This window comes from Pararge aegeria, chromosome 9 (genome assembly GCF_905163445.1).
Source record: "Pararge aegeria chromosome 9, ilParAegt1.1, whole genome shotgun sequence".
NCBI lineage: Eukaryota > Metazoa > Arthropoda > Insecta > Lepidoptera > Nymphalidae > Pararge > Pararge aegeria.
Window position 1 is genome coordinate 8,106,696 of NC_053188.1, and position 25,444 is coordinate 8,132,139.

At 36.2% G+C, this 25,444-nt stretch overlaps 1 protein-coding gene across 1 annotated transcript in view; it reads right to left on the reverse strand.

Moving 5' to 3' along the window:
• LOC120626560 overlaps positions 1 to 23,842 on the reverse strand; it is a 77,884-nt gene extending 54,042 nt beyond the window's left edge. Inside the window, exon 1 of the mRNA XM_039894111.1 lies at positions 23,325 to 23,842. Coding sequence (XP_039750045.1) covers positions 23,325 to 23,842 — 518 coding nt within the window. The remainder of the gene's footprint in view (positions 1 to 23,324) is intronic.
• Positions 23,843 to 25,444: the final 1,602 nt, after the last annotated feature.

Genomic DNA, 25,444 nt, shown 5'->3' on the forward strand with positions numbered 1-25,444 from the left:
TTCCAGAACAGTTTGAAACAATGCCGCCTAAGTGGTTTCGTGAACAAACTTTCAGGGAACACATTGACTTTAAAATAGATGCATTAGTTTGTGTAGAACGAACTAATTAACATCGTTTCTATATGAGAACATACTAGGTTCGTTAGCTCTAAATCCCCTCTCCTAAGAAAGACAACGAAACCAAATAATATGTGTCAAACAATGGGAACTTAATAGGCCTAGGATGAAGATCGCTTAAGTTTACATTCAGGGATGTTAAGAAACTGACAGTTTTGAGCCAATACTTATATTTGAAAATTTAATGTATGTTGACAAATATATCTATATATACTAGATTACATAAAATAAGTAATTCATTTAAATTTTGTTTGTACTAAACGTAAGGTTATAGAAAAGTCCTGTTATAGTGTTAAGGTCTACGTCAACGATAAAAATGCTTGGGTGTAAATTTTTGCTCAAACTATTAAAGAAGCAACCTGTTGCTTCTTTAATAGTTTTAAATGACAATGTGAGATGGTGAGAACACAAAAAACAAACGGCTAAGTTTGTTGTGGGCTTCTTCTTAGACCAGGGCGTATTTGGAACCCTCGTAGCTTTAGTTTTAAGTCGACAAATTTAGTTATCGCCATCAATTCACTTCTAAGTCATATTTTACATGTAATGTACGCATCAAAAGTGTCATCTATGTGCCTATTTGAATTAAGAAATATTTGACTTTTACTTCACTAAGCAAAGTAAACTAAGTCGTTATTTGATACTCTCACACCGCGTAACTAACAATGGCTTGTCTAAATGTTTTTTTTTAGTTGTTGCTAACTTTTATGGTTATTTAAACTAATTTAATATCCCCTGAGAGCTATTATATGTGATAAAATCGTATCTCCACCGTAGAAGAACCATTATAGCTACCGACATCGCTCAACGAGTCACTAAACTAAAGTGGCGACGAGTGGGGCACAAAGAACGGAGAACCGATGAACGTTGGGGTCCCAAGATGTTGGAATAGGTTGGTAGACCCCCGACGAAGTGGACAGATAACTTCAAACGAGACGCAGGGAGCTGCTGGACCCAAACGGCAGAAGACCGTCTTTTTTGAAACTCCCTACATAAGACATATTATGTCCAGCAATGGACGTCTATTGGTTGATATGCGGATGCTGATCCTTTTATCCGTTTCGTGTTAGTATATTATGTGCATTGAGTATTTAGTTGTTCTTTTTTAATATTCCCGTTTATGTAACGGAGAAAGACACTCAATACAATCTCACTTAATCATATTCTTTATCGAACAGTATTGTACTTCGTAACAAGTCTCGATATTGAAATACCCATGTATAATATCGCCCCAAGTCTGAACTGTAAGAGTGTCTAACAAACTTTGATTGATGAAGATACCCACGATGTTATATAATTACAACTTGAACTATGAGAACTAATATCTGTGTCTTATTAGCAATATATTTAGTTAATTAGAATTCAGTGTTTGATCTAAGTAATTGTATGATGTGGAACATTTAATGCCGCGGGTCAGACCGGCTTTTAGTGTTGCGACGAACAGTGGGCGTAAAATCGATCTTCCCTTTTCTTAATAAAGATGACACCGAAAAGTCAAAGTCAAAAATATCTTTATTCAAGTATGCGTATGTTTGATGCGTACATTACATGAGTATTACACGGTAGTGAGATGATAGCGATAACCATATTAGTTAACATAAAACAAAAGCTACGATGGTCCCAAACGCGTCCTGATCTATGAAGTTAGCCGGGCGTTTTTTTTGTTATCACCATCTCACGTAAGGTTTTTTTATCTATTACGTAGTCCTTTATACTATAATAGGACTTTAGTCCTTTATTCTATAAGCTTACTAGAGTGTTAAGAATCTCCGGCAGAGATTCCGCTGCCAACCCCGACGCGGCGACTTGACCTGGCAACATACACGCACGTTGAGGACTAATGGAAAAGTGCGCAAGAGTTAAAAATATTTTTTTAATACTTATTAAAGTACTTTATTATTTACTTTAATAAATCATCTTTTTATGCATTATTTCATTTACCAAATAATTGCAAAGTTTATCTACCAAGCGGGCCACGACAGCAACATTTGCGCTCGACTACAAATTTATTTTAAACATTCAATTTTCCTTTGGTATTTACTTTTTTTTGTTACTCTGGAAATATTCGGGAAACTTATGCTGGGAGGTAGGCATGTCGTTTCAATCCTCAACGGCTCTTATCAGTAACGTAGATAAAAAATAATTCGTGCGATTTGATTTGTGAGAGTATAAAACTGTGAATTTATGTAGTGAATTTTCATCTTTACGGCCAGTTTTAACGATATATCCATAAAATTCAACGTAAGCGCTAAAGAAAACAATTTTTACATCTGTACTAATGGTATCTACTTCCCCGACCGAAAGAAGACCGAAAAAAACAGACCGACTTTAAAAAAAGGAAGAGATTCTCAATTCGATTGTATTTTATATTTGTTACGCGATCACTCCGTCATTTAAACACCGATGTTGATGATTCTGTCTTTGTTTCGTTTTCAAATATTTTAAGCACACCTATAGCGATTTAAGTATTTTTTATGTAACTTGAATTTTCTTTCGAAATGTACCATCATTTAATCACGTCAAACTGATGATGAAAACCAAAGATGGCCAACGAAACTATAAAAAATTAAAAGTATTACTCCAGTAGCGCTTCCATTATGGTATAGAGTAGGTAAGCAATTTATGCTCGTCACAATAAAGGAGCTGATGATGAAGGTCCGGAAAAACTCCTCAACGCCCCCGACTTAGGGAAAGGCAATATTTCTTTAGTAGGTTATGAGCAGTTGACATTTGGCTGTTATAACTAAAATATAAAAGCAAACCTACACTAAAGAACCGACTTTGTTAAACGAATGACGACGATGAACGACTTTGTAAAAGCAATAAATAGATGCCTTTTATACAGTAGCAAGGAAATGATCTAGTAATTTCTAAATTTTACTTTGCACTGACTAAAAAATGTTGTAGAAAATATATATTTTTTGCTTTATAAAGTCCGTTTTTTTTCAGTCAAAAAATAAGATAAAAATGAAATGTGCCGGCAATTCCGCGAATGGGTTTTTTTATTGTGTTAGGGAATCGAACTGCTTTATGTTCTTTGCGTGCAACTTATAAATTTACCAAGGAAATGTACGATCAAATACACACTTCTCCAGACCCCGTCTAAGAAGTGTTTGATAAAATATTTACACGCAATGTTCTGGTTCATAATACGGAACTATGTAACCCTCTCCAACAATGAATATACATTTGCAAACATTGGATAGTGCAGTGCACATCAAGCATGCATGATTCATGCATGTTTTTCCACATGGCCGGTGTATCAACATAAGATGCCGGGGACAGAGCAGCGAGCCGGGGATGGGCTGGGTTAATAGGACAACCCCTTTGACGTCAACACCGTCCACGTGCCGTGCCTTTGTTTATGAACAATTTCATTACCAATATTAAAGTGCTACGAAAAAAGAATATGCAAGTAATGGAATATTTACGAATATTTTTTCTACTAAGGCCATTTAACTTTGGTTCGACAAACCTAAAAGAATCTACATAAGCCGCCAGCATAGTCAAACTTAAAATAGGATGGGAAGCAACCAAATAAGTCGCCGACTCCAGCCAGGTGGGTCGGCGGCTTTGGTATGCAGACTCTATAACTCTTTCATTATCTACAGTTGGTAAAGATTTGTTTGTCAATTTGTTTGTAATCGATTAACTAACAATTGATTTTAATAATTCTTGCAACACTTAAAGGGTATCCAGAAGTAACAAAGACCATATTTTATTTTAGCAATAAAGAGATAGAGCCTAAAATTATGTTAAAAGAAGCGCTGTACCAAGCTGCTTAAACTATGTTGTGTACGCTTGTACACAACAGCCTACTACAACAGCGCGACCACACCAGCTTTGGAGGTACCAAAAAAATTTGGTGTACATTAGACCCACAAAAAAATCTTAATACATAGCTAGTAGCATAGCATAGCTCTTGAAATTAAGTCAAGACCGGTTAAGCTAATAAAAAGTTTACCAACTTGAATAAAACATCATCATCACATTAACCCATCACCGGCCCAACAGCGCACGGGTCTCCTACAATGAGAAGGGGTTAAGGGTTAGTCCACCACCTGGCCCTGTGCTGATTGGTGGACTCCACACACCTTTTGAGAACATTACGTAGAACTATCAGGCATGCAAGTTTCCTCACGATGTTTTCCTTCACCGTTTAAGCAAATGATATTTTTATTACTTAAAACGCACATAACTTAGAAAAGTCACTCGAGAGTGAAGTAGAGCTCCCAATACTCTATCACCGCTTCATAATAAAATTTATAATTTTAAAAAACTTTAACATAATGTAATCCACTCGTACTTATTAGTACTTAAATCTCTAAAGGATAATGATTTTCTCGTTATGTCACAATGTCTATGTGTACACTGAGGATACGAGTCAACCTGTTGCTGCAAAGCCTAGCTTGGCAAAGTGCCTACATTTCGAATGAAAGGTTAAATATACGAGTACTGCTTACTTAAAGCAATAAATATCCATCTTTGGTGTGAACAATTAACGAGTATACATTAATGAATGATGATTTTTTTTCAATTTAATCAATCAATCAATTAAAACTTTTTTGAGTTTCTGCTTTAGTTACAGCACTTATGGACGTCATACATTGTTTTCTTATAAATATAATAATACTTATATTAATGATAAACAAAAATTCCCTAACGCGCTGAAAGATAACTTCAAAAAAAAAAAGCTGGTTATGAATGTTTGCATGGGATCTACTTGGCTCCTTAACAGAAAATAGAAATTGTACGCAAATAAAATTGCAGGCTAGTCACTTATTTGTTAATTACAACGGAGTGCTAAATCAGTGCCAGACCTAAAGAGTACTATGCAATAATGATCGCGGTAAAAGGAATACTACGGTTTTTACGAGCCTGGAAAATAATAAAATAGGCTTCATCATTCTTATTTGTTTACGTAGGATCTGTTCTTTTTTTTACTTTTACAGACTACTAGTACTTAACTTGTTGAATGCAAAAGTGTGACTGTCTATATGTAGCTTTTTTTAATCGGTTTGCATCTCAAGAAAACTTAATTAACTAAGCCACTTGTTTAGAACAGCATTTTATAAACAATTAAGTATTCAGATATGTTAATTTATGATTCCACTACAAGTTAGCCCTTGACTGCAATATCACCTGATGGTAAGTGGCGAGGCAGTCTGACGGTAACGGGCTAACCTGTTAGGGGTATAAACATAGGTAGAGGTAATCGATTACTACGCGACATTGTATCGGAATGCTAAATTACTTAGCGGCACGTCTGTTTCGGTAGGGTAATAACTAGCCAGGGCCGAAGCCCCATCAGACAGGTGGACATACCTGTCTGATGGGGCTTACAAAAAAAAATTCTGTCCTCTATCTGAAAAGATATTTTTTCGATAAGAACCACTTCAAACTCGATTAGGTTTTGGACAGTCGTAATTCTGACTAATATAATAAATGCGAAAGTGTGTTTGATTATTCGTTTTTTTTTTTATAAATATACTACGACAATACACACTGCGCCATCTAGCCCCAAAGTAAGCGGAGCTTGTGTTATGGGTGCTGAGATAACTGATGAATAATTTATTTTATGAATAATATACATAAATACTTATAAAATACATATAAACACCCAGACACTGAAAAACATTCGTGTTCATGACACAAACCTTTATCAGTTGTGGAAATCGACCCACGGCCTTTGACTCAGAAAGCAGGGTCGCTGCCCACTGCGCCAATCGGCCGTTTGTTTGTTTGTTTGTTTGTCTTTCCTTCATGGTACAACTAAGCAGCCAATTCACTTGATTATTGGCATACAGTTAGTTGAAAGGACGGGGAGTAGCATGGATTAGAGATACAATAGACTTTTTATCGTAGAGAAACAAACGGCGCCCACGGGATTTGTGAAAAATCTTGTGAAGCACGGACGAAGTGCGAAGTACGAAGTAACGACGTGGAAACAACTAGTGAACATATATAAAAGTCAAAGTTCGACTCGCTCAATAGAGCTTAAACCTATACCCCATAAGGGATACGAAGGTAATGAAAAAGAAGCCGCATCTATATCGACCCAGTACTCAGTAGTACTTCAGGGAAATGGTAACATTGTAAAAACAATAAAAATGTGATTGAAATTTACAGCACGCCCTTGCGGCCTATTAACCATACATTTATCTAAGACCAGAACCCCGATTATTATTTGCACCACTGGCCTAGTTACACCCTAGTAGCAGTAGTTTTTTTGTGATTTAGTAGCAGTAGATATTTTGTGTGTTTCAGTAGTAGTATAGCTTTTGTGTGATTTAATAGCTGTAGATTTTTTGTGTGATTTAGTAGCAGTAGATTTTTTTTTGTGTTTAAGTAGTAGTATGTTTGTGTGATTTAGAAGCAGTAAATCTTTTGTGTTATTTAGTAGTAGTAGAGCTTCTGTGTGATTTAGTAATAGTAGAGCTCTTGTGTCATTTAGTAGTAGTAGAGCTTTTGTGGGATTTAGCAGCAGTAGATATTTTGTGTCATTTAGTAGTAGTAGAGCTTTTTTGTGAATGAGTAGCAGTAGATCTTTTGTGTCATTTAGTAGTAGTAGAGCTTTTGTGGGATTTAGTAGCAGTAGATCTTTGGTGTCATTTAGTAGTAGTAGAGCTTTTTTGTGACAGAGCTCGTCCGGGGAAGTATTACCGCCATGCTTATTTCTGCTGTCAAGCAGCTTTGCATAGCAATGTGTTTTAGCCTAAAGGGCATGATTGCCGGTGTAACTACTGGCACATGAGGCTAAATATTTACGCATCAGATTGGTAGTCACAGTACGACACTCTGAAAGACTTGTTCCTTACCCTCAGTGGGGTGCATAGAGAGTATGATGAAGATTTTCTTCATTTTATTTCATCTGCATACCCTGTGCATACCCTCTATGCACGCCACTGAGGGTAAGGAACAAGTCTGCAAGGAGTTACTCCGTCATCTATTATTTTTTTAAGGCCTTGTAAGAAGCGTTCCAAAATTGACTTAACAATAAATTTTATAGACAGTTTAGATTTCAATCGCCTGTCTGGTGAAAGCCTTTAAACGTAGTTACCACTCCCTCTACCGATATAGACGTGCGAAGCGATCTAGCATTCGGGTACGATGTAGCGTAGATAATAATTAAGGAAATGAGTTTAATATAACTGCCATACAGGTTAGCCCGCTACGAATTTGGGCTAACTTGTAGTGCAAAAAAAGTAACAAGGATCAGAACCTAAAAGAACAAAGTGCGTGTTGCAAAAAAAAAAACAAAAGAACTGTTGGTGACAAAAGACGCACAACCCTAAATAATGTACCTACATGTCATGAAAACTTAAATGCCAAACGCATGTTGTCGTGGGGAAAAAGATAACTCCGAATTCTATACAAAATTTGTACCGAATTTCAACTGCGAAATTTAAACATAAATTCGCTATTGTGTTATTAGTGTGTTATTCATCGTTTTCCAGTCAGTTATGACTTCTGAATAATAAGCAGACCCTAGTTTAACGCTTGGCTCCTTGCTTATTATCTATTCTGTGGTAATACTAGGTCTAACAATTTAATAAAATAAGAATTAGTAAACAGCGGGTGAAGGTTCTTGTCTAGAGGCATATTATAGTAGGTCGAATCCATACTCTCATCAGTCATCTATCTTTAAAAGTTTAAATATAATAATACTTCTTCGATTAACAAAAAATTCCAAAACTTAATATTAGTTTTGGAATTTTTTGTTTTGTTTTTCTTTATTGATGTTTTTCCGTCCACACTTTTTATATTTAAAAAAAATTACACTGTAATTATAAAACAACTTACTATTTTATCAGTTAATCATTTCTTTAATGGTAGAATAGAATAGAAAAACTTTATTGCAATAATACAGGAAATACAAAAGGAAAACAGTAATAGTATTTAGTGCTAGGGTGCAAAGGCGGCCTTATCACTAAAAGTGATCTCTTAAAAGCAACCTGAGCGTGTGAAGCAGATAAAAAAGTGGAAAGTTGATGGTGCATAAATAATCTATCTATCTATACTTATAATCGATATTGAGTCCAAAACAGATTTTTATTTAATTTTTGTCTATCTGTCTGTATGTCTGTACGGGCATCACGCGAAAACTACTGAACGGATTTAAATAAAATTTCGTATAGGTAGCTTAGCGGTAGCTGATATTCCGGGTCAACATATAGGATACTTTTTATCCCGATAAACAATAAGTTTCCTCCGGGAAACGGGATGAAAAAATTTATCAATTTTATTTCATACCACCATTCAATTTTAACCGATTTTAATAATTTTTTTTTTATTTTAAAGTGTATACCATAAAACATGTAGTGTCTTATTTTAATAAAGATCTGATAAATATTGTCGGAGATAAAGGACATAACTCTTCACAAATAACAGCAAGTAGCAAGGCATATGGGACAACAATCGAATACATGCGTACCATAATACTTAATATTATAAATGCGAAAGTTTGTGATGGTAGATGTATGGATGTTTCTGTGTATTTATGTATCAACTAAAATAATGATAACTTACTAACTCAGTTTACCACGTAAAATAATAGTAGGTACATAGCTAGCACGATGCTTATGATGTTAGCATCACATCTATTCTAGCTTCTCGGTTGACTCATACGCGCACGAAGTCGCGCGGGTCCGCTAGTTTATAATAAGATTATATATGCTATACTGTGTATGAATAAATGAATTACACTTTTATTGTACACCATATAAACATATAGTAAAATAAAAAATAAAAAAATAACAAAAAGTATACAATTTAGCGGCCTTATCGCTACATAGCGATCTCTTCCAGGCAACCAAAGGCGTTAAACACAGCTCAAGAAGAGAGGTAGGTGGTGCATTTAAATAAACATGCATATATACCTATATATATAATATAAACATATAATAAACTTACTGATAAGTGTCAATAATATCAATAATACATAAGTATATACAATATTGTCAAACCCCAAATAAAACAGAAGGGAATAGGCATGTTAAAGTTCCGAAGATTCAGACATAAAATGATCTTTAACACGCTTTTTAAAAATGACTGTTTTTTGATAATAGACTGTTATGTATGTTAGTTTTTTGGTGTAAATAAATAAATAAATATATACTGATAATTCTTCCCTTATAGTTGTGACAGCATTCGTCCGAGGAAGTACTACTGGCATGCTTATTTCTGCCTCCAAGCAGCAATGCTGTGCTTTAGCATTGCGAATACAGGCACCCGAGGCTTGTCACCTACGCCTCAGGTTGACGGAAACAGGGTGGCAACTTGTAAAACGTATACCTGCTTCCCCTGCGAATTGTTGCTCTATCTGCTTGGACCGTCAATTAAAAATAAAACGCATATTCGGCTCGAGAACTGCACACTAATCTTGATGAAATTTCATATACTAATATGAAATTATAATAATGATGTTTTCTTTGTGGTTTTACAATATTGTACATATTTATTTATTATTGATATTAATTGTATAGGTATATTGTATACTAATTATTATCAGTATTTATATATTCTATTGTGAGTTTATTATATGTATATATTATATTTGTATATAAAGGTATATATGCATGTTTGTCTTGAGCTGTGTTTAACGTCTTTGGTTGCCTGGAAGATCGCTATGTAGCGATAAGGCCGCCAAATTGTATACTTTTTGTTAATTTTTTATTTATAATTTTACTATATGTTTATGTGGTGTACAATAAAAGTGTATTCATTCAGTCATTAATTCGCAGCATATAACATCTAATTACCCATGAAACGTATAATTAACTACAGAGCACGGGTCCCACAACAAGAAGGGGTTTAGGACGTAGTCCACCTGCGCTGGCCCACCACAAGCTGGCCCACTGCGGATTGGTGTACTTCACACACCTTTGAGAACATTATGGAGAACTCTCGGGTATGCAGGTTTCCTCACAAAGTTTTCCTTCACCGTTGAAGCAAGTGATATTTCAATTGCTTGAAGCGCACATGCCTTAGAAAAGTTAGAGATGCGTGCTAAGATTCAGACTGGCCTTCCTAATGTGAACTGGAAGTGCTACCCACTGGGCTATCACCGCTTACAGACATCTTTCTATATAATCTCCAAAATATAGCAAAAGGAATATGATAAATATACAAAAATAAATTTCTATTCTAAAAAAAATTAAAGAAGAGAGAAGAAGAATTGAATTTATTTTATTGAAATTTTGCCAAGAAGCAGGCGTTACTTTGCGGATCTTCTTGATAGGCAACGAGTATTAAACTTAACTTACTCAGCGCTAATATTTTATATAGCAAAAGAAATATGATCATTAAACACATTTTTTTAACTTTGTTAACACCGCGTTTAAAGCCGCTATACACAGGTATTAGATAAATAATTATAAAACCACATACAACGTTTTTTTCCTATTTTCACATAGTATCCCTCTTATCCCAAGTTGTATATTGTACTAAAAAGCTTTTAGGCACCTTTTAACCCAAGTCCGTTGCGGCCTATATATATAGACCGTAACTATTTCTGCAAAAAGCTAATCGAAATGAAATATTTCTCTAGGGATCTTACCGAGTACAGTTTTTATTCAGTCGCTAGCCCCTAGAGTACGGAATTAAAACTGAAGAGAGTCTAGAACATATTCGATATTTTCAGAAACCAATACAATCTCTTCTTGTCACAATAATACTTAGAATTGATTACTGTGTATTCAGTTTTTCATGTGAGTGAGATATAAAATGAAAAGATGCGGTGGTATATAAAAATCAGTATTTTTTTTAAAGCCGCCACGAGAGCTCGCCTTAGTGTCCTATTCCGAAATATATCTAAACTTGGTCTAAGATTATATCGGTGTAGCCATTTAATAACAAAAAGCACATTTTTGACGTTACTGTGTTGTTTTTTTTATTGAATATTTATTTTTTATTCACTACAAGTTAGCCGAAGTCTGCAATTTCACTTGGAAAGTGATGTTGCAGTCTAAGATGGTAGCGGGCTAACCTGTTAGGGAGTATGGTAGTCACAACCCTAATTGGTTTCGACGCGAAATCGCACCGGAACACTAAATTGCTTAGCGGGACGTCTTTGTCGGAAGGGTGGTAAACAATCTACCAAAGCCTCTGACCAGACCAGACCAAAGAATATTCAGAAATAATAAATTCCCAACGGCCCCTGCCGGGAATCGAATCCTACTAAAATTCATAGCGCTCACCGTTGCGCCACAGAGATCATCAGATAGTTAGCCCTTTACTGCAATATAACCTTACTGCAGTTTATGTATGGTAGTAAAATATTAAACCCTAATCGGTTTCTACGTGATACCGGAATGCTTAACGGCTGCATAATATTGCTTCATAAGCATAGCTTAGCTTAACATAGCTTTAATAAAGAAGTATTGCCAAGAAGCAGGCGTTAGTTTGCGGAACTCCTTGATAGGCAACGAATATTAAGCTAAACTATACTCAGCGATAAACTGAAGAATCTGTACAATTATAATTTCTTCGATCTTTATATGCCACACAGATCTTTTGCAACGCAGATTATTGCGGAAGATCTGTGTTACTACGCACGTTAAGCAATTAGCAATTGTTAATTGTAAAGTCAACATCTCCTGAGAATGCTCCGGAGTAATGCATTGTTAATGAAGAAGGACACGATATTTTGCCCGCTTGCATCGTTTTCTGCACCGATTAGGTAAATTAATCGTGATTACCTTAACTTTTTACCAAGGATGTGTATCCTTGGTAAAATGGCTGCCTTGGTTTTTGTAAAAAATCTACTAGGCATTCTTCTTAGTCACATTTAAATAGTAATCTTGTTTTCTTTTACAATGTTTTTTTATAAATTGTTTCGGGCGCCTAAAACATTTAAGTATCTATTATGAAATTCATTGTTGAAAACTTTCCCTTGTCAGGAAAGTTGGCCTAATTGTTGTTAAGAGTTTAATCGCCGGTTCTCAACAAAGGACATGCGTAATCAATTTGGGCGAAAATTTTGAATTTGTAAAGCATGGACAATGATTTTCTGTGAAACTACACTTATCACCTTCGTTATTGTACAATGACTCCATTGCACGTCTGATTATCCAAGGAAGAATCGAGGGCATCAGATTACGCGGAAGATCTCCCATGAGATGGGCCGACAAAATAAAGGCGGCAGTGGCTGTCTCCCTAGACGAGTGTGCAAGAAAGGCAGATAGGAGAGGCGAAGGATAGCGTGCCATAACACTTATGGCACGAAAGCTCTGACAAAAGCGAACTGACTGAGAAGAAGATGAAATTGTAGAATTAATTACATTGATTTGGACAATCATTCGTGTTGTGCTACTGTTAGCCAGATCTATGCCACAGCTTCACCCAGGATTATGGCGCGTGTAAAAACTCTGCCAGAAGTCGAGCTCTAGGGTTCGAAGGCAGGAGTAATTCACTCAGATGACTGCACAACAAAAAACAACATTTGGAATCAGATAAGTCCGTGGTACCTACCCACGTATCTAATACCTTCCAGGGAACCTCTACAACTAAATCAACGTTGATAAAATGTACAAATTACAATTGCGATCTTCTTCTACTATTATAATTTGGCATATAAAATTGCAGGTTTGAATTATTATTATTGCTTGGTCTCAGGGCAAAATCGAACCTTGTTACAACACACGCATTTACGAAAAGAACCTTAAAGGCTTGTACAATTGTTTCTTTCTATCAGCCTATCTAACCGATAAGTACAAATAGCAAAAAATAAGGCTATTTTAGTCCTGATTCTATTATTCTTTCTTCTATTCATTGTTCTAGGTCTCACAACACCCCAAATAACAATCTAGTAACTACACGTAATTATCTAAGGCTCTTTGGTTTTATTTGAATCGGAATAATTCTTCTTTATAAATAATTATCTCAGCTTGAAAGAGAGTTGTCTGAGAGAGAAGAGAAAACATTTAAGCACCGCCTTAACTCGCCTCAATTAATAGGTCAAGTTCCTTTTGTAAGTTTTCTTTTATTTTCGAATCTTGGATTTTTTTGTATTCGGAATTTGGATGTGTTCGATTAAGACTTCAGACGAACAAAATAAGAAATAACAGATGCAAACATATTTAAAATGACGGAAATAAAAATTCTTCAAAATAATGCTATGTTTTTGGTTTCAGCCGATCTTTAATTCAGACGTTTCTTTTGTCCGTCGGAGCGGAAAATACTTGTGCAAATTTAAAATTACTTGTTGTTCATTGTAGCTTTATTCATATAACTGTCTCTTGAACATAATAATAGAAACACAAAGTACGTTATCCACGCTGAAACGTTGAAAGGCATAATGATAACACGTAAAGGAAATAGTTTGGGGATGTCTCAGAGTGGGTACGTGCTTAGAAAGCCATGGCGGTTGGCAACATTATATAAATCTGGGAGGGACACTTAGGTCCACTTATATTGAACGTAACAATTTTGTTACTATGTAGTAACTAAATCCACACTTGTACCCGACTGCCGAAAATAGAAGTGTGTTTTAGGATGTAAAATGGTTATAATTTTTTTTTTATATAAGACCTTGATTTTGCGGCGGCTCGATGTCGCATTTTGATATTAGTTGCAGTTTTTGAAATTTATTTTTAAAGTTATTAGGAACAAGCAGTGTTATTATGAAAATATACTATAGTAATAACGGTGTTGTTATAAATTGTTTAGCCGTCCGTACAAACATCGTATTTTTACAACACAACACGGCCATTTTGTGGCTATTGGTAGCATAACTTTTGGTAGCATCATTATCTATTCGATGCATATTTTAGATCGTCAAAAACGTTAACGCAGTTTAGTTCGTGAAATATTATAGTGTGATAGGTTTGACAGATGTCACGGAGATCACGCGAATGAAGCTCCGTATTTTTATAGTAAAATAAATGGTAGACTATATCATAGGAACTTTATTAGAATACAAGAATAGTGATGCTACTCACAAGGAACCTGCATGGTTGTGGATTTTACTCGTTCAGGCATTTTATGGATTGATTTTAATAATAATTGTCTCATTTGAATCACAAAAGCTTTTTGATGGGCACATTTTGTTGGGCCTTAGACTACGAATTTGTACAAGCAAACTCCTCAAAAATCAAAGAGAAAATGTGTATTGAGGTATTGTTAGTTAAAAGACAATTCTAAAACGAGTAGGTATAATCTATGGCTGGAAAAATATGCGTCTTAACTCCATAGAGATAAACAGCACGAACGTTCGCTGTGTAGATTGAGTTATGGGTATTATTTATTATCTCATAGCAAAATTAAATAAGTAATCCTCGGGTTCCCTATTACATAGTTTAAGAAAGTAACGATATTTTTGATTTTGTATATAATAGCAATATTTTATAATAAATTAAGACGTAACATTTCTGAAAATACTCTATTTTCACGGTCCTCAGATTTTCATAAAAGTGAAAACCCTGCTTTTTGTAATAAGGTTATAAATCATTTTTTTCTCAATCGATAAGCATATCACTTAATATAATTATAAGACAATAAAAAAAATTTACAAAATAAAAATATCATCAAAGTTACGTTGTGCATGAAATCGCAATCTGTAAGTAGCGGATTCTTTCAAAGGCAGAACCTAACCTTTTTTTTCTAATCCTAGTTTATACCACCTCACCACGGGGAGGTACGGTAGTAATGTCGGACTCTTACCGACTAAAACCCCACGGTTTTCCAACTCGTTGCCTGGTGACTGTTTCACGTGGCTCTCGCACACAACCGCAACAGACCGAACCAAACCTAACCTACCCTAACCTTTATTTTCAATGATTCTTTTTATTTCATTCTGATTTTATCCAATTAGCTAAGTAAGTACGATAGTAATAACCTTTTTAAAAGAATTGTCCGCCCATTTATACAAACCGCAAACAAGAACTGAATCTCTTTTAAACCAAATGCTATGTAATTCGCAGTCCTTAGTACCTTGTTGAGAATATTTCACGTTCGCGTTGTAACTCGATGTTCACGACCACTTCAGTTTTATTAATAGAAACTTTATGCACGGGTGAACGCAAGTGCATATTATTTTAATGCGTTTCATCACAGATTAGCTGAGTGGCTAACACTCATGTAGCTGTTTCATTTGTTATATATTTTTTTTGTAATAATAATTGTCTTTATGTTATGTATGTATGTATGTATGTATGTATTGTGTGTCTCATTTACAACGGATTCTTATAATCTAAGGAATGGTAACAACTGTATTCGTTAAAAACTGTGTTACAGCTATTAACGCTCACCTCTGGGTTTGCTTAAATACAAAAAGACTAAAACAAAGATAATTAAAATATTACAACTATCTAAAACAATACAATTTTCAATTTTATAATGTAGGTGTTTTTGTGTGCGTATGTGTGTGTGCGCGTGTGTAGTGCGTGTGTGCATGTGTATGTTGTGTATGCTGTAAGTGTATGTGTGTGTGAGTGTCGTGCGTGTCGTGCGTGTCTGTGGATGTGAGTGTTTTTTAGCCCTTGACTGCAGTCTCATCTATTGGTAAGATGATGATGCAGTCTAAGAAGGTAGCGGGCTAACCTGTTAGAGAGTATGGCATATTTAACCCAAAACCCTAATTAATAATGTAATCGTGGCGTAATCATACCGGAACGCTAAATCGCTTAGCGGTCTGGTCTGGTGACAGGCTTCGGCCGTGGCTAATACCGAAAAAGACGTGCCGCCGAGCTATTTAGCGTCCCGGTACTATGCTGCGTAAATACCGATTAGTTATATGGATATCCCTTTTATACCGCGAACAGCTCGCTGCCATCTTAGATCTTTGCATTACTTACCATCAAGTAAGATTGCAGTAAAGACCTTATGCGTAGTGAAATAATTCACTATTCATTAGTGTAGTAACATCACATCATAATTTTGGTAATAAGAAAGTCAAAGAAAAAAAATACGTACTGCGTTTAACTTGGTATTTTTACAAGGGTACGCCTAACCGTATAAACTATAAATAAATAAAAAATATACAGATTAGGGAACATTTTTAAGCAAATTAGTGGTGTTTGTGCATTTGTCATTTGGCTTATTTTACATAACAGGAGATCCATAATATGAAGGCAAGAGTGCCTAAGCTATGAATTAAATGATTGCAAAAAAAAATGGAAATTGAAAAATAAAGTCAGTTAAAAATATTGAACGATTTCCAATAAAAGGAAACGCTGGAAGAAAATTTAATTTCTTTTATAAGTTAACTAAATTCAGTGCTTGAGTATTAAATTGATTGACTTGAAAACTCGTAATGAAAAGCGGGTATTATTCAAATAGATTTATATAGGAACCTTTTGACGTACTTAAGGTTTTGAGGAATCTAATTAAAAATGTTTCAATAGGTAGTAGGATATTTTAATCAAAGGTATTTCGTTCTACGTTTATTTGGCGAGCAAGCCTTATACCTTTTTTTATTTTTTTATTCCACTACAAGTTAGCCCTTGACTGCAATCTCAAATGGTGGTAAGTAATGATGCGGTCTAAGATGTTAGCGGGCTAACCTGTTAGGTAGTATGGTATTGATACCCCTAATCGGTTTCTACGCACTAAATCGCTTAGCGGCACGTCCTTTTCTGTAGGGTGGTAACCAGTTTCGGCCAAAGCTTCCCACCAGACCAGACCAGAGAAAATTCAGAAATAAGGAATTCCCAAATTGCCCCTGACAAAAATCGAATCCGGGACCTCCTAATTTAATTCACAGCGCTCACCGTTACGCCAGGGAGATCGTCAAACTTAATGGTAATTAATGGCTTCTTTCGAAGGGTTTTGAAGGAATTATATTCTTAGATTAGGTATAGAAACCATTGTGAAACATTATGAAATTAAATGCTCTGTAGATATCGCATGGTATTGGTGAAAACCTCGCCAATACCAAACAATATACGCCGTAAGTACCTAGAACATAAATCAATGTGTCTGTAATATATACCTACTCTCGGTTTCATATTTGCTCGTACAAAGAAATCTGGATTGATTGATTGTTTATCGTGGTGACCACACATATACGATATAGAAAATAATATTAATAATATTATGAACATTGAACATCCTTTGGAGAATCATATTGAATATGGACCTGTTTGATATACGACTTTCTTTGTTTACAGATTTTCTTTGTGTTATAAATTATGACTTACTGTTATGTTTATTAGAGTTGATTTATTGTTGTCATGTGATGTTTTATATACCTATGCCATCATATCAACCTATTACCGACCAATTATAGGGCATATCTCCTCCCACAATGAGAAAGGTTTAGGCCGTAGTCCACCGCGCTGGCCCAGTGCGGTGCGGATACGTGGACTTCACGCGCCGCGGTTGAGAACAATATGGAGATCTCTCCGTGCAGTTTTGCTCGCGATGTTTTTCCTTCACCGTTAAAGCAAGTGATATTCTAATTACTTAAAACGTATATGACTTAAAGCAAAACGTATATATCGTATACAACCTAAAGTTAGAGGTGCACGCTGAGATTCGAACTCGGCCTCCCAAAATTGGAGCTGAATTCCTAACCACTAGGATATCACCGATGTACCTACTTGTGTGTATATGTGCATGTATATATATTATAACAATATTACGTGAAAATTGAGAAGACTTAAAAATATATAAATTAATGCAATCATGCAATCAATCAAAAAATGCAATCTTTTTAAACAAATTATAATCAAAAAATTATAAAAAAAAGAGTATAATTATTTTAATATATTATAAGTGTATGTGTCAAATACCTGGTAGTGTCTGTAATGATTTTTTATTGATTTAATATATGTTTTATGCGCAATAAAAAAAAATTAGCATTCTGCACTCCCATCTCTATATCCATACTAATATTATAAATTAATTACACACTTTGTGTTTGTTTATCCATCAATAACGCAGCAACAGAACCACGGATTGGCGTGATTTTTGGCATAGAGATTGGGATTGGGTTTAAGAGCCGTAGAATGGCATGGATTTTTTTCCCTAAAAAAAGTTTTAATGGGAGGATAAGCTAACGCTTACGCGCACGATTGCGCTCGCGCTCGCGTTCACAAGCGTCTTGATATAGTGCACTGTTGTCTGTTCTGTATTCATCGGTGTCCTATTCCTCCTGGCAATGTTTTTTAAATTACTACGCGAGCAAAGCCGCTGGTAGAAGCTAGTGAACTACAAGTGTGGGAAATTTCGCTCTGCTACGTCCGCTTAATTTTTGTAAAAAAACTTTACAAAGCTTTTGCTTCGCGTATTAATATTATGATCTATATAAGGACTAAATGATCTTTTAAAAATAAAAAAAAAACTCGTTTCATATTACATTGTATCTGGTATTTGCCACTGGTTATCGCTAATTCGGGAACGACTCATTGTTTAAAAGTAAGGCATGTAGAAAAAAAATAGATTTATCTCACGTCAACATTTTTATGAGTTTCATAAACAAACGCTCAACCGCATCCGGTGACCGCTTTTCATTTTTACGCATATAAAAATAATCAGCCATATTCATTATTATCATCAGTCTATTAATGTCCCAATGATGGACACGCGCCACGTCTTATACAGGAGCGAGGATTTTAGACAAGTGCCCCATAACGCTGCTCCAATTGGTATATAATAGTTTGGGAGGCTTTAAGGTTTATTACAAGATATGTTAGCAAAACTGCCTTTGTACGTAGATTTGGTTAAAGATAAACAGCTGATCTTCTTTCAGACTGTTCAAAATTATGCATAATCTGTGGTCGGTATAAGTTGGAGTGGGAATTCAAAATGGCAGAGGAACCCAGATCAAAAAGGAAGGTCATATGGCGGGAAAAATACAGGTGCAAAGTAGTACAGACAGTAGTATCAAGGGAAGATTCAAGAAGTTATCTCTCTGTAGTTAATTAAAAAAGTGAATATGAGAAACAGATCCTGGTGTATGTGTTTTAAAGCAAAGTAAGACTCGAATCGAAATTCAAAGAAAGACCAAAGTAGATCACCCGTCTCACCAAGACCCAATGAATACGTTGCTGCGTGAAACTCAACAAATCAACAAATTCACTTTTACCTATATCTATATCGAAGCTAAAGAGTTAGTTTTTTTGTTCGTTTTAATGCGCAAATTAAAAAAAAACAAATATTCGAAGCATACAAAATACCCTTTACTTGTAAACTTTTTATATTTAGATAGATTGATGTTTGAGTTTATAATGTGCTATGTTGTAATTAGAGATACTAAGTCGTTTAAACGTTGTAAAATAGGAAAATAAGGTTTCTCTTATATATATCTAGGGAACAATAACCATCAATTCATAATGGACCGAGAACTAAACGTGCTTTTCTAGGCACGAAATGGTCAACGCAAATTAGCATTACCAGCCCTTGACAATTCAATTCAAATTTCATTTATTTCAAGTAGGCCTAGTTTATGAGCGTTTTGAAACGTCAAGTCAGCCTGTTTTTAGTGATTCTACCACCGGTTCGGAAGGCAGACCACTGAGAAGAGCCCGCAAGAAACTCAGCAGATCTTTTCTAACATAATTTTATATCGTTTAACAATCTTTAGATTTTTTCTGCTTTGGGAGAGATGAAAGTGGAGTGGCCTGCTTCCAAGAAGCCTTTTCGTTAAGGAATTTATCAATTGTATAACCACAATTGGTTAAATGTGTTTTAATATATTGTTTAAACTTAGGTAAAGATAAGGCTAATATTATCATCGGTATCATGTTGTAAAAGCATATACCCACCCACCCCCACAAAGGATTTTGTAGTTTTCTCAGACGACAGAAAAACAGATACCTGACCATTCTTGGTTAGAGCCGGGAATTTAACCCAGGACTCGTGATTCCTTTTTTTTTCAATATAAGTTAACCATTGATTACAATCTCACCTGGTAAGTTATGATGCAGTCTGACATAGTAGCGAGCTTCTGTTCGGAAGGTTGACAGATATATAAACGCATACCCCTAGACGGTTTCTACACGACATCGTACCGGAACTCTAAGTCGCTAAAAGGCGTGTCTTTGTCGGAAGGGTGGTAATGAGCCACGGCAGAAGTCACCAGGGAAAATTAAGAAATTATAAATTCCGTTTCATGTTGCAGTAATAATTTTTCGAATAGGTACTACATTTGATCAGCTGCTTTCAAATTTTTTAACACAAATTAATGATAATTTTTTTTATCATTAATTATTACAATATTGCGGTGTTCAATGATAAACTATATATATGTAGGACACAGTTTTTGTTTTTATTCATGTGCAGTTGTTTTAAAAGGAGACACCAGCAACCGGTAAGGGTGAAGTCGAGTTCAAAGTTAATAATTATAGGTAGGTGACAAAACCCGGATAGGTACCTAAAATTTACATATTAATTCGTTCTTCGAGGCTCCTTTTAGCGAACGAAAAACAACAAAATTGTAGTCAATTATGGGAATGTGTGGTATGTGTGGTATGGTGGGGTTCACCCAGATACAAGCATTAATCTACCTTTTAAACTCTTTGTGAATTCTCACGTTGTACTGCGTTGTATTCACGAACACTATCTAAGCGTATATGATAAATATACAAACATAATTCCGACGAATGACTTATCCTGCTGTAAGGGAGTGAAACTGAGAACAGAGCGTTTCCCATTCCAATATTTCACATTCCAACCTAATTAAATATTCTTACCCCGTATTTTTATTCTTTCTGATGCTAAAACATGAAATATGCAGCCCCAACCTATTCAGAGAATATTCACATAATCAAAACATTCTTTTATACATCCTCCTGTTTTATAAACAATTTAAAGTACTTATTTACAGTTTTTATATAATTATGTATTTTTATGAATATAAGAGAGTACTTTATAATATAAGAGAGCTGCTGATTCCGTCAACAAACTGTCCTACAGTCGGATAAAATATTTGTTATAATTACCTAACTAGTAATTATTGTTCTTGTAGATAAATAAATAAATAAAACAAAACAATTCTTTTGCCAAGAAGTTACATAATTGTTTCATTGGACTACTACAAGATAGCCCTTGACAGCAATTAAAAACGCTAGCAAGTAATAATGCAGTCTAAAATGATAGCAGGTTAGGGGTGTGGCAGTTGTATAAAACTCATATTCCCGTCGTATCGGAACGCTAAAACTAATCTAAAAAATAATAGTAATCGAATCCGGGAGCCACATCGCTCACTACTGCATCAGGGAGGTCGTATTAATATACGTTTTGACACCTTATCATAAATCATTAAACATTCTATGGTATCTATATACCGACTCGAATAATATTTATCTGTGTTCATAGTAAAAAGTTTTACTATCATATCGACCCATTACCGGTCCACTGCACGGCACGAGTCTTCTCCCATAGTGACAAGGGTCTAGACCGTAGTCCACCATGCTGGCCCAGTGCGGATTCATGGACTCCACACGGCTTTGGAAACATTATGGAATATTCTCAGGCATGTAGGTTCCCTAACGATGTTTCCTTTCACCGTTGAAGCAATTGATATTTTAAATGGTTAAAACGTACACAACTTAGAAAAGCAAGAGGTTCGTGCTGGGATTCGAACTCGGCACCTTGAAAGCTAAGCCGAAGTCCTAACCACTAGGCTATCACCGCTTAGTATCAATATTATCTATAAAATAATTGTACCATTGATCTAGTGGTCAGAAAGTACACCTACGGTACCTACATGGGTTCAATTCCTGACACGGCAAAACAAGGATTTTTGCTATCAAATTATTCTCAATAGTGCCTCAATCAGACACACGCGAGCGATAAGGAGTAGCGTAGAGGATAGAAGCTCCAAATATATCTTATCTATGCCCAGCAGTATATGTATATGTCCCACATACAGTATAAATATATGTATATAGGTATACGTTCAGGGTATATGAAGAGCTTTCTAACGAAACCCCACAAGCTTACGTAAGGTTTAAAAATGTAACACCTAATTGCTTGTATAATGGGCCACGGATTTATAAATTTTTACGTATTCGTGAATTCAATGCTGCTAGTTTTCTTATTTCATAATTTAAAGAGCTCTGACAGACAGACAAAATGCAGTAAGTTATATTATAAGATCTTGGTACGTTCGGCCCATTGATCAGTCAATTAGTTATAATTTTATTAATTTATAACATGTTAATGTTGATAGATTTAATTTTTTTTTATAAAGTGTTTTAAGTTGATGGGGTTGGCCAAATGGGCAAACATCCTATAAAATCAAGATCCAAGAAGAAAATTTGTATGAAACTGTAGATATTTCACATTTGCCATTGTATAACGTAAATGTAATGTAAAGTTTGATTCAGCGGTCCATAGAGTAATCTATTTGAAAGAATATTGTACGTCGAGATGATTTTTTTTTCTTTTTTATTCCACTTCAAGTTAGCGCTTTGCTGCAATCTCACCTGGTGGTAGGTGATGATGCAATGTAAGATGGTAGCGGGCTAACCTGTTAGGGAGTATGACAGTTATATTAAACCCATACCCATAACCTGTTTCTTCGCAACCTCGTAGCGGAATGCTAAATCGCTTATCGCTTAGCGCTGCCTAGTCTGCAGGTTGGTAACTAGCCGCGGCCAAAGCCTCGCACCAGACCAGACCGGAGAAAGTTCAGTAATAATAAACACAAATTGCCCCTTTTATTTTATTGTAAAATATTTATAAATAAAGGTTGTTATTTAAAAAGCTTTGATCGGCCATCATATATCAATATTAGTAAATTGTTGCATTGTACTTAGTGATTTTTAGAGATATTATGCATTTTAAATAAAGGCGCATAGTATATTTAAGAGACCATGACTATCTATGTTTTTAAATATGGTAGGTACAACAACTTTACTTTTGATTAAACATTATAAACACGTCACATCTATTACAGACTAATCATGCAGAAGGGGGTTGCGAACGTGCGGGCGATCGATCTCTTAAGGAGGAGAGTGTCTCTTGTACTCTATCTAATTGTGATATTACCATTTGGAAGATGTTCGTGGGGTTGTGGAGGAACAGAAAAGAAAGTCTGACTTTTGTAACAGAAATTAAGAAAGTCTACAAGAGTTCTGATATATACCGCAATTGACGGCGGTGAGGAGCGCGCGAGTTTCCATCGACTGTTGCACGACGACGTTCGCAGCCCCTGGAACTCGGGGTCGGAGACAGTCGCATGCGAAGCGGGAAGGGCGACGGTGGGGCAACATGAACGGGGCTCACTGAGAGGATGGTGCGGCGGCACGGAGAACGTGTAGTACTTGGCTGTTTGGTTGTGAGCGCGGAGCACTGAGCTGTGGGTGAGTGTCACCACCACCACGAGGACCGATGCCAGCGCCAGCGCGAAGAACGACGCTGCCACTGCGGCGACCACCCGGCGGCGCCGAGCCTCCTTGCCAGCGTCTTCAGGCGGGACCTCGGGCTCGGGGGCGACCGTGGGCGATGGCTCTGGAGAGCGGCTCCGCACGCTGGGCCCTCGACTGTTCGGCAGCTCGAGGGTGTGACGTCGCGAGCGCCTCGCTCGCTCGCATTCCGCAGCCGACGAGTGATGGCGGCGCAGACGATGGGGAGCTCCTGGAGCAGCCCTGCATGACGCTGACCGCAACGTGCGGATGGGCACTATTAAATCATCGCTAGCCACGCGCGGCACACGTCCCGATTGTACAGAGCGAAAAGAGTGATCCCGCGCAGATCCACTCGCAAAAGCGAGGTCGACAGAAGCGCGGGAAGAATGTCTCGAAAAGCGATCGCGATCGCGATGATCCACGCGGACCGACATGTTGCGAGCGAAGCGCACGGAGGCAGCCGCACGAGTGACGCGAGGCCCCCCGCGACGCTACGCGGTGCCGTGCCGCCGACGCCGCGCTCCGTGCCGCTTGCCGTCGGCGGCGTGCCACGCAATCGTGTTTACATTTTCGTACAAGAGAGCACATCGAAAGCTTACAAAATATTCTTTACGGGAAAACGTTTTTCCAACTCGCAATGCTGATTCAGTATTTACTCGCCTATAGATGTTTAAAATTGCCTGTTAACATTCAAAATGTGATCAAAGATTTACTTTTTCGAAGGTGCTTATTTAAAGGTCAATCCTTTACTGAAAATATTCTTAAGTGTATTTACCTACTGTAGTGAAATTCTTAAGTTTGAATATAATTATTTTTCCTATTAGTTGGTAACAAAACAATAACAAACCGAAACGATTTTTAAATTGTCGATTGTTTAGATGGCCGAATCACATTCTCAGATTATAATACATGTCCCCGTTACATAGGACTTTGCGACGGTGTGTAAAATGGAGCACTGTTCTCTTTTGTTGCATCCACGTTGTCAAGTTAAATTGTCTCTCGCGCGGGAAACGAAACTGATAGTGGAGAAGTTGTCCCGACTCTACATCGACACTATTATATGGACTATGTCACTATACTATGTTACTACCTTAGCCACGTTATATAATGCATACGTGTAATAGTTTCCGACATATGTATGTATAGTTTCCTTGTTAGTAACATGAAAAAATTCAAATTTCGGGAATACAATTTGGTAACTGTATTCGCTATGAAATGTTAATCATTTAGTTACAGACTGATAAAATTGGCAGTTTCTGTTTGAAGTGATGTCAAATTTGACGTCACAAAATGCAATTGACGCAGAGTTGCGATGACAAATAGAATCATCGATATTCGGTTTTAAGCTCGAATGCGCAATCGGATTATCGGGTTTAGTCCGAATCCGTTAATAAATCATCTAATACGATATTGGATCAAAATTTAAAATGCATATAAAAATTTTCGGATCGAACAGGATTTGAACCTGCGACTCTCTGACAATCGCGGCCTGAGAGCTTTCCTAAGGAAGCTACGGCTCTCCTACCGTCGATGCCGAAATTAGTATAGGCCCTTTACATCAGTCTTATAGCGACTGTCCTGACTCAAATCCTTTTTTATAAAACAATCCAAAAATTTTATATGCATATTAAATTACCTAATAAAAAAACTGATAATTCCTCCAAGTTAGGTAAAAACACTAATAAAATTATATTGGATCGACGAGGTGTAGACTACTGTGAAGTAGTCGTTGTCTAAACTTATTTAATTAATATTATAGTTAATAATGTCTCATTTTCATCAGGTCAAAATGAAAATATCTTGGAGAAATCGAGGGAACTTGAGCATTTGCTATTGAAAAGCAATAAATGATAAAGTGAAACTGATAAAATGAAGACCACGGACGGATGGCCACAGAAAATACACAATAATAAATTTTAAACGGGTTGAGATACGACTATGGTATACCGTATATGCTTCATAAGCAATTTATACTCGTCACAATAAAGCTGCTCATGGTGAAGTGCCGGGAGAACTCCTCAACCATTAACACCCCG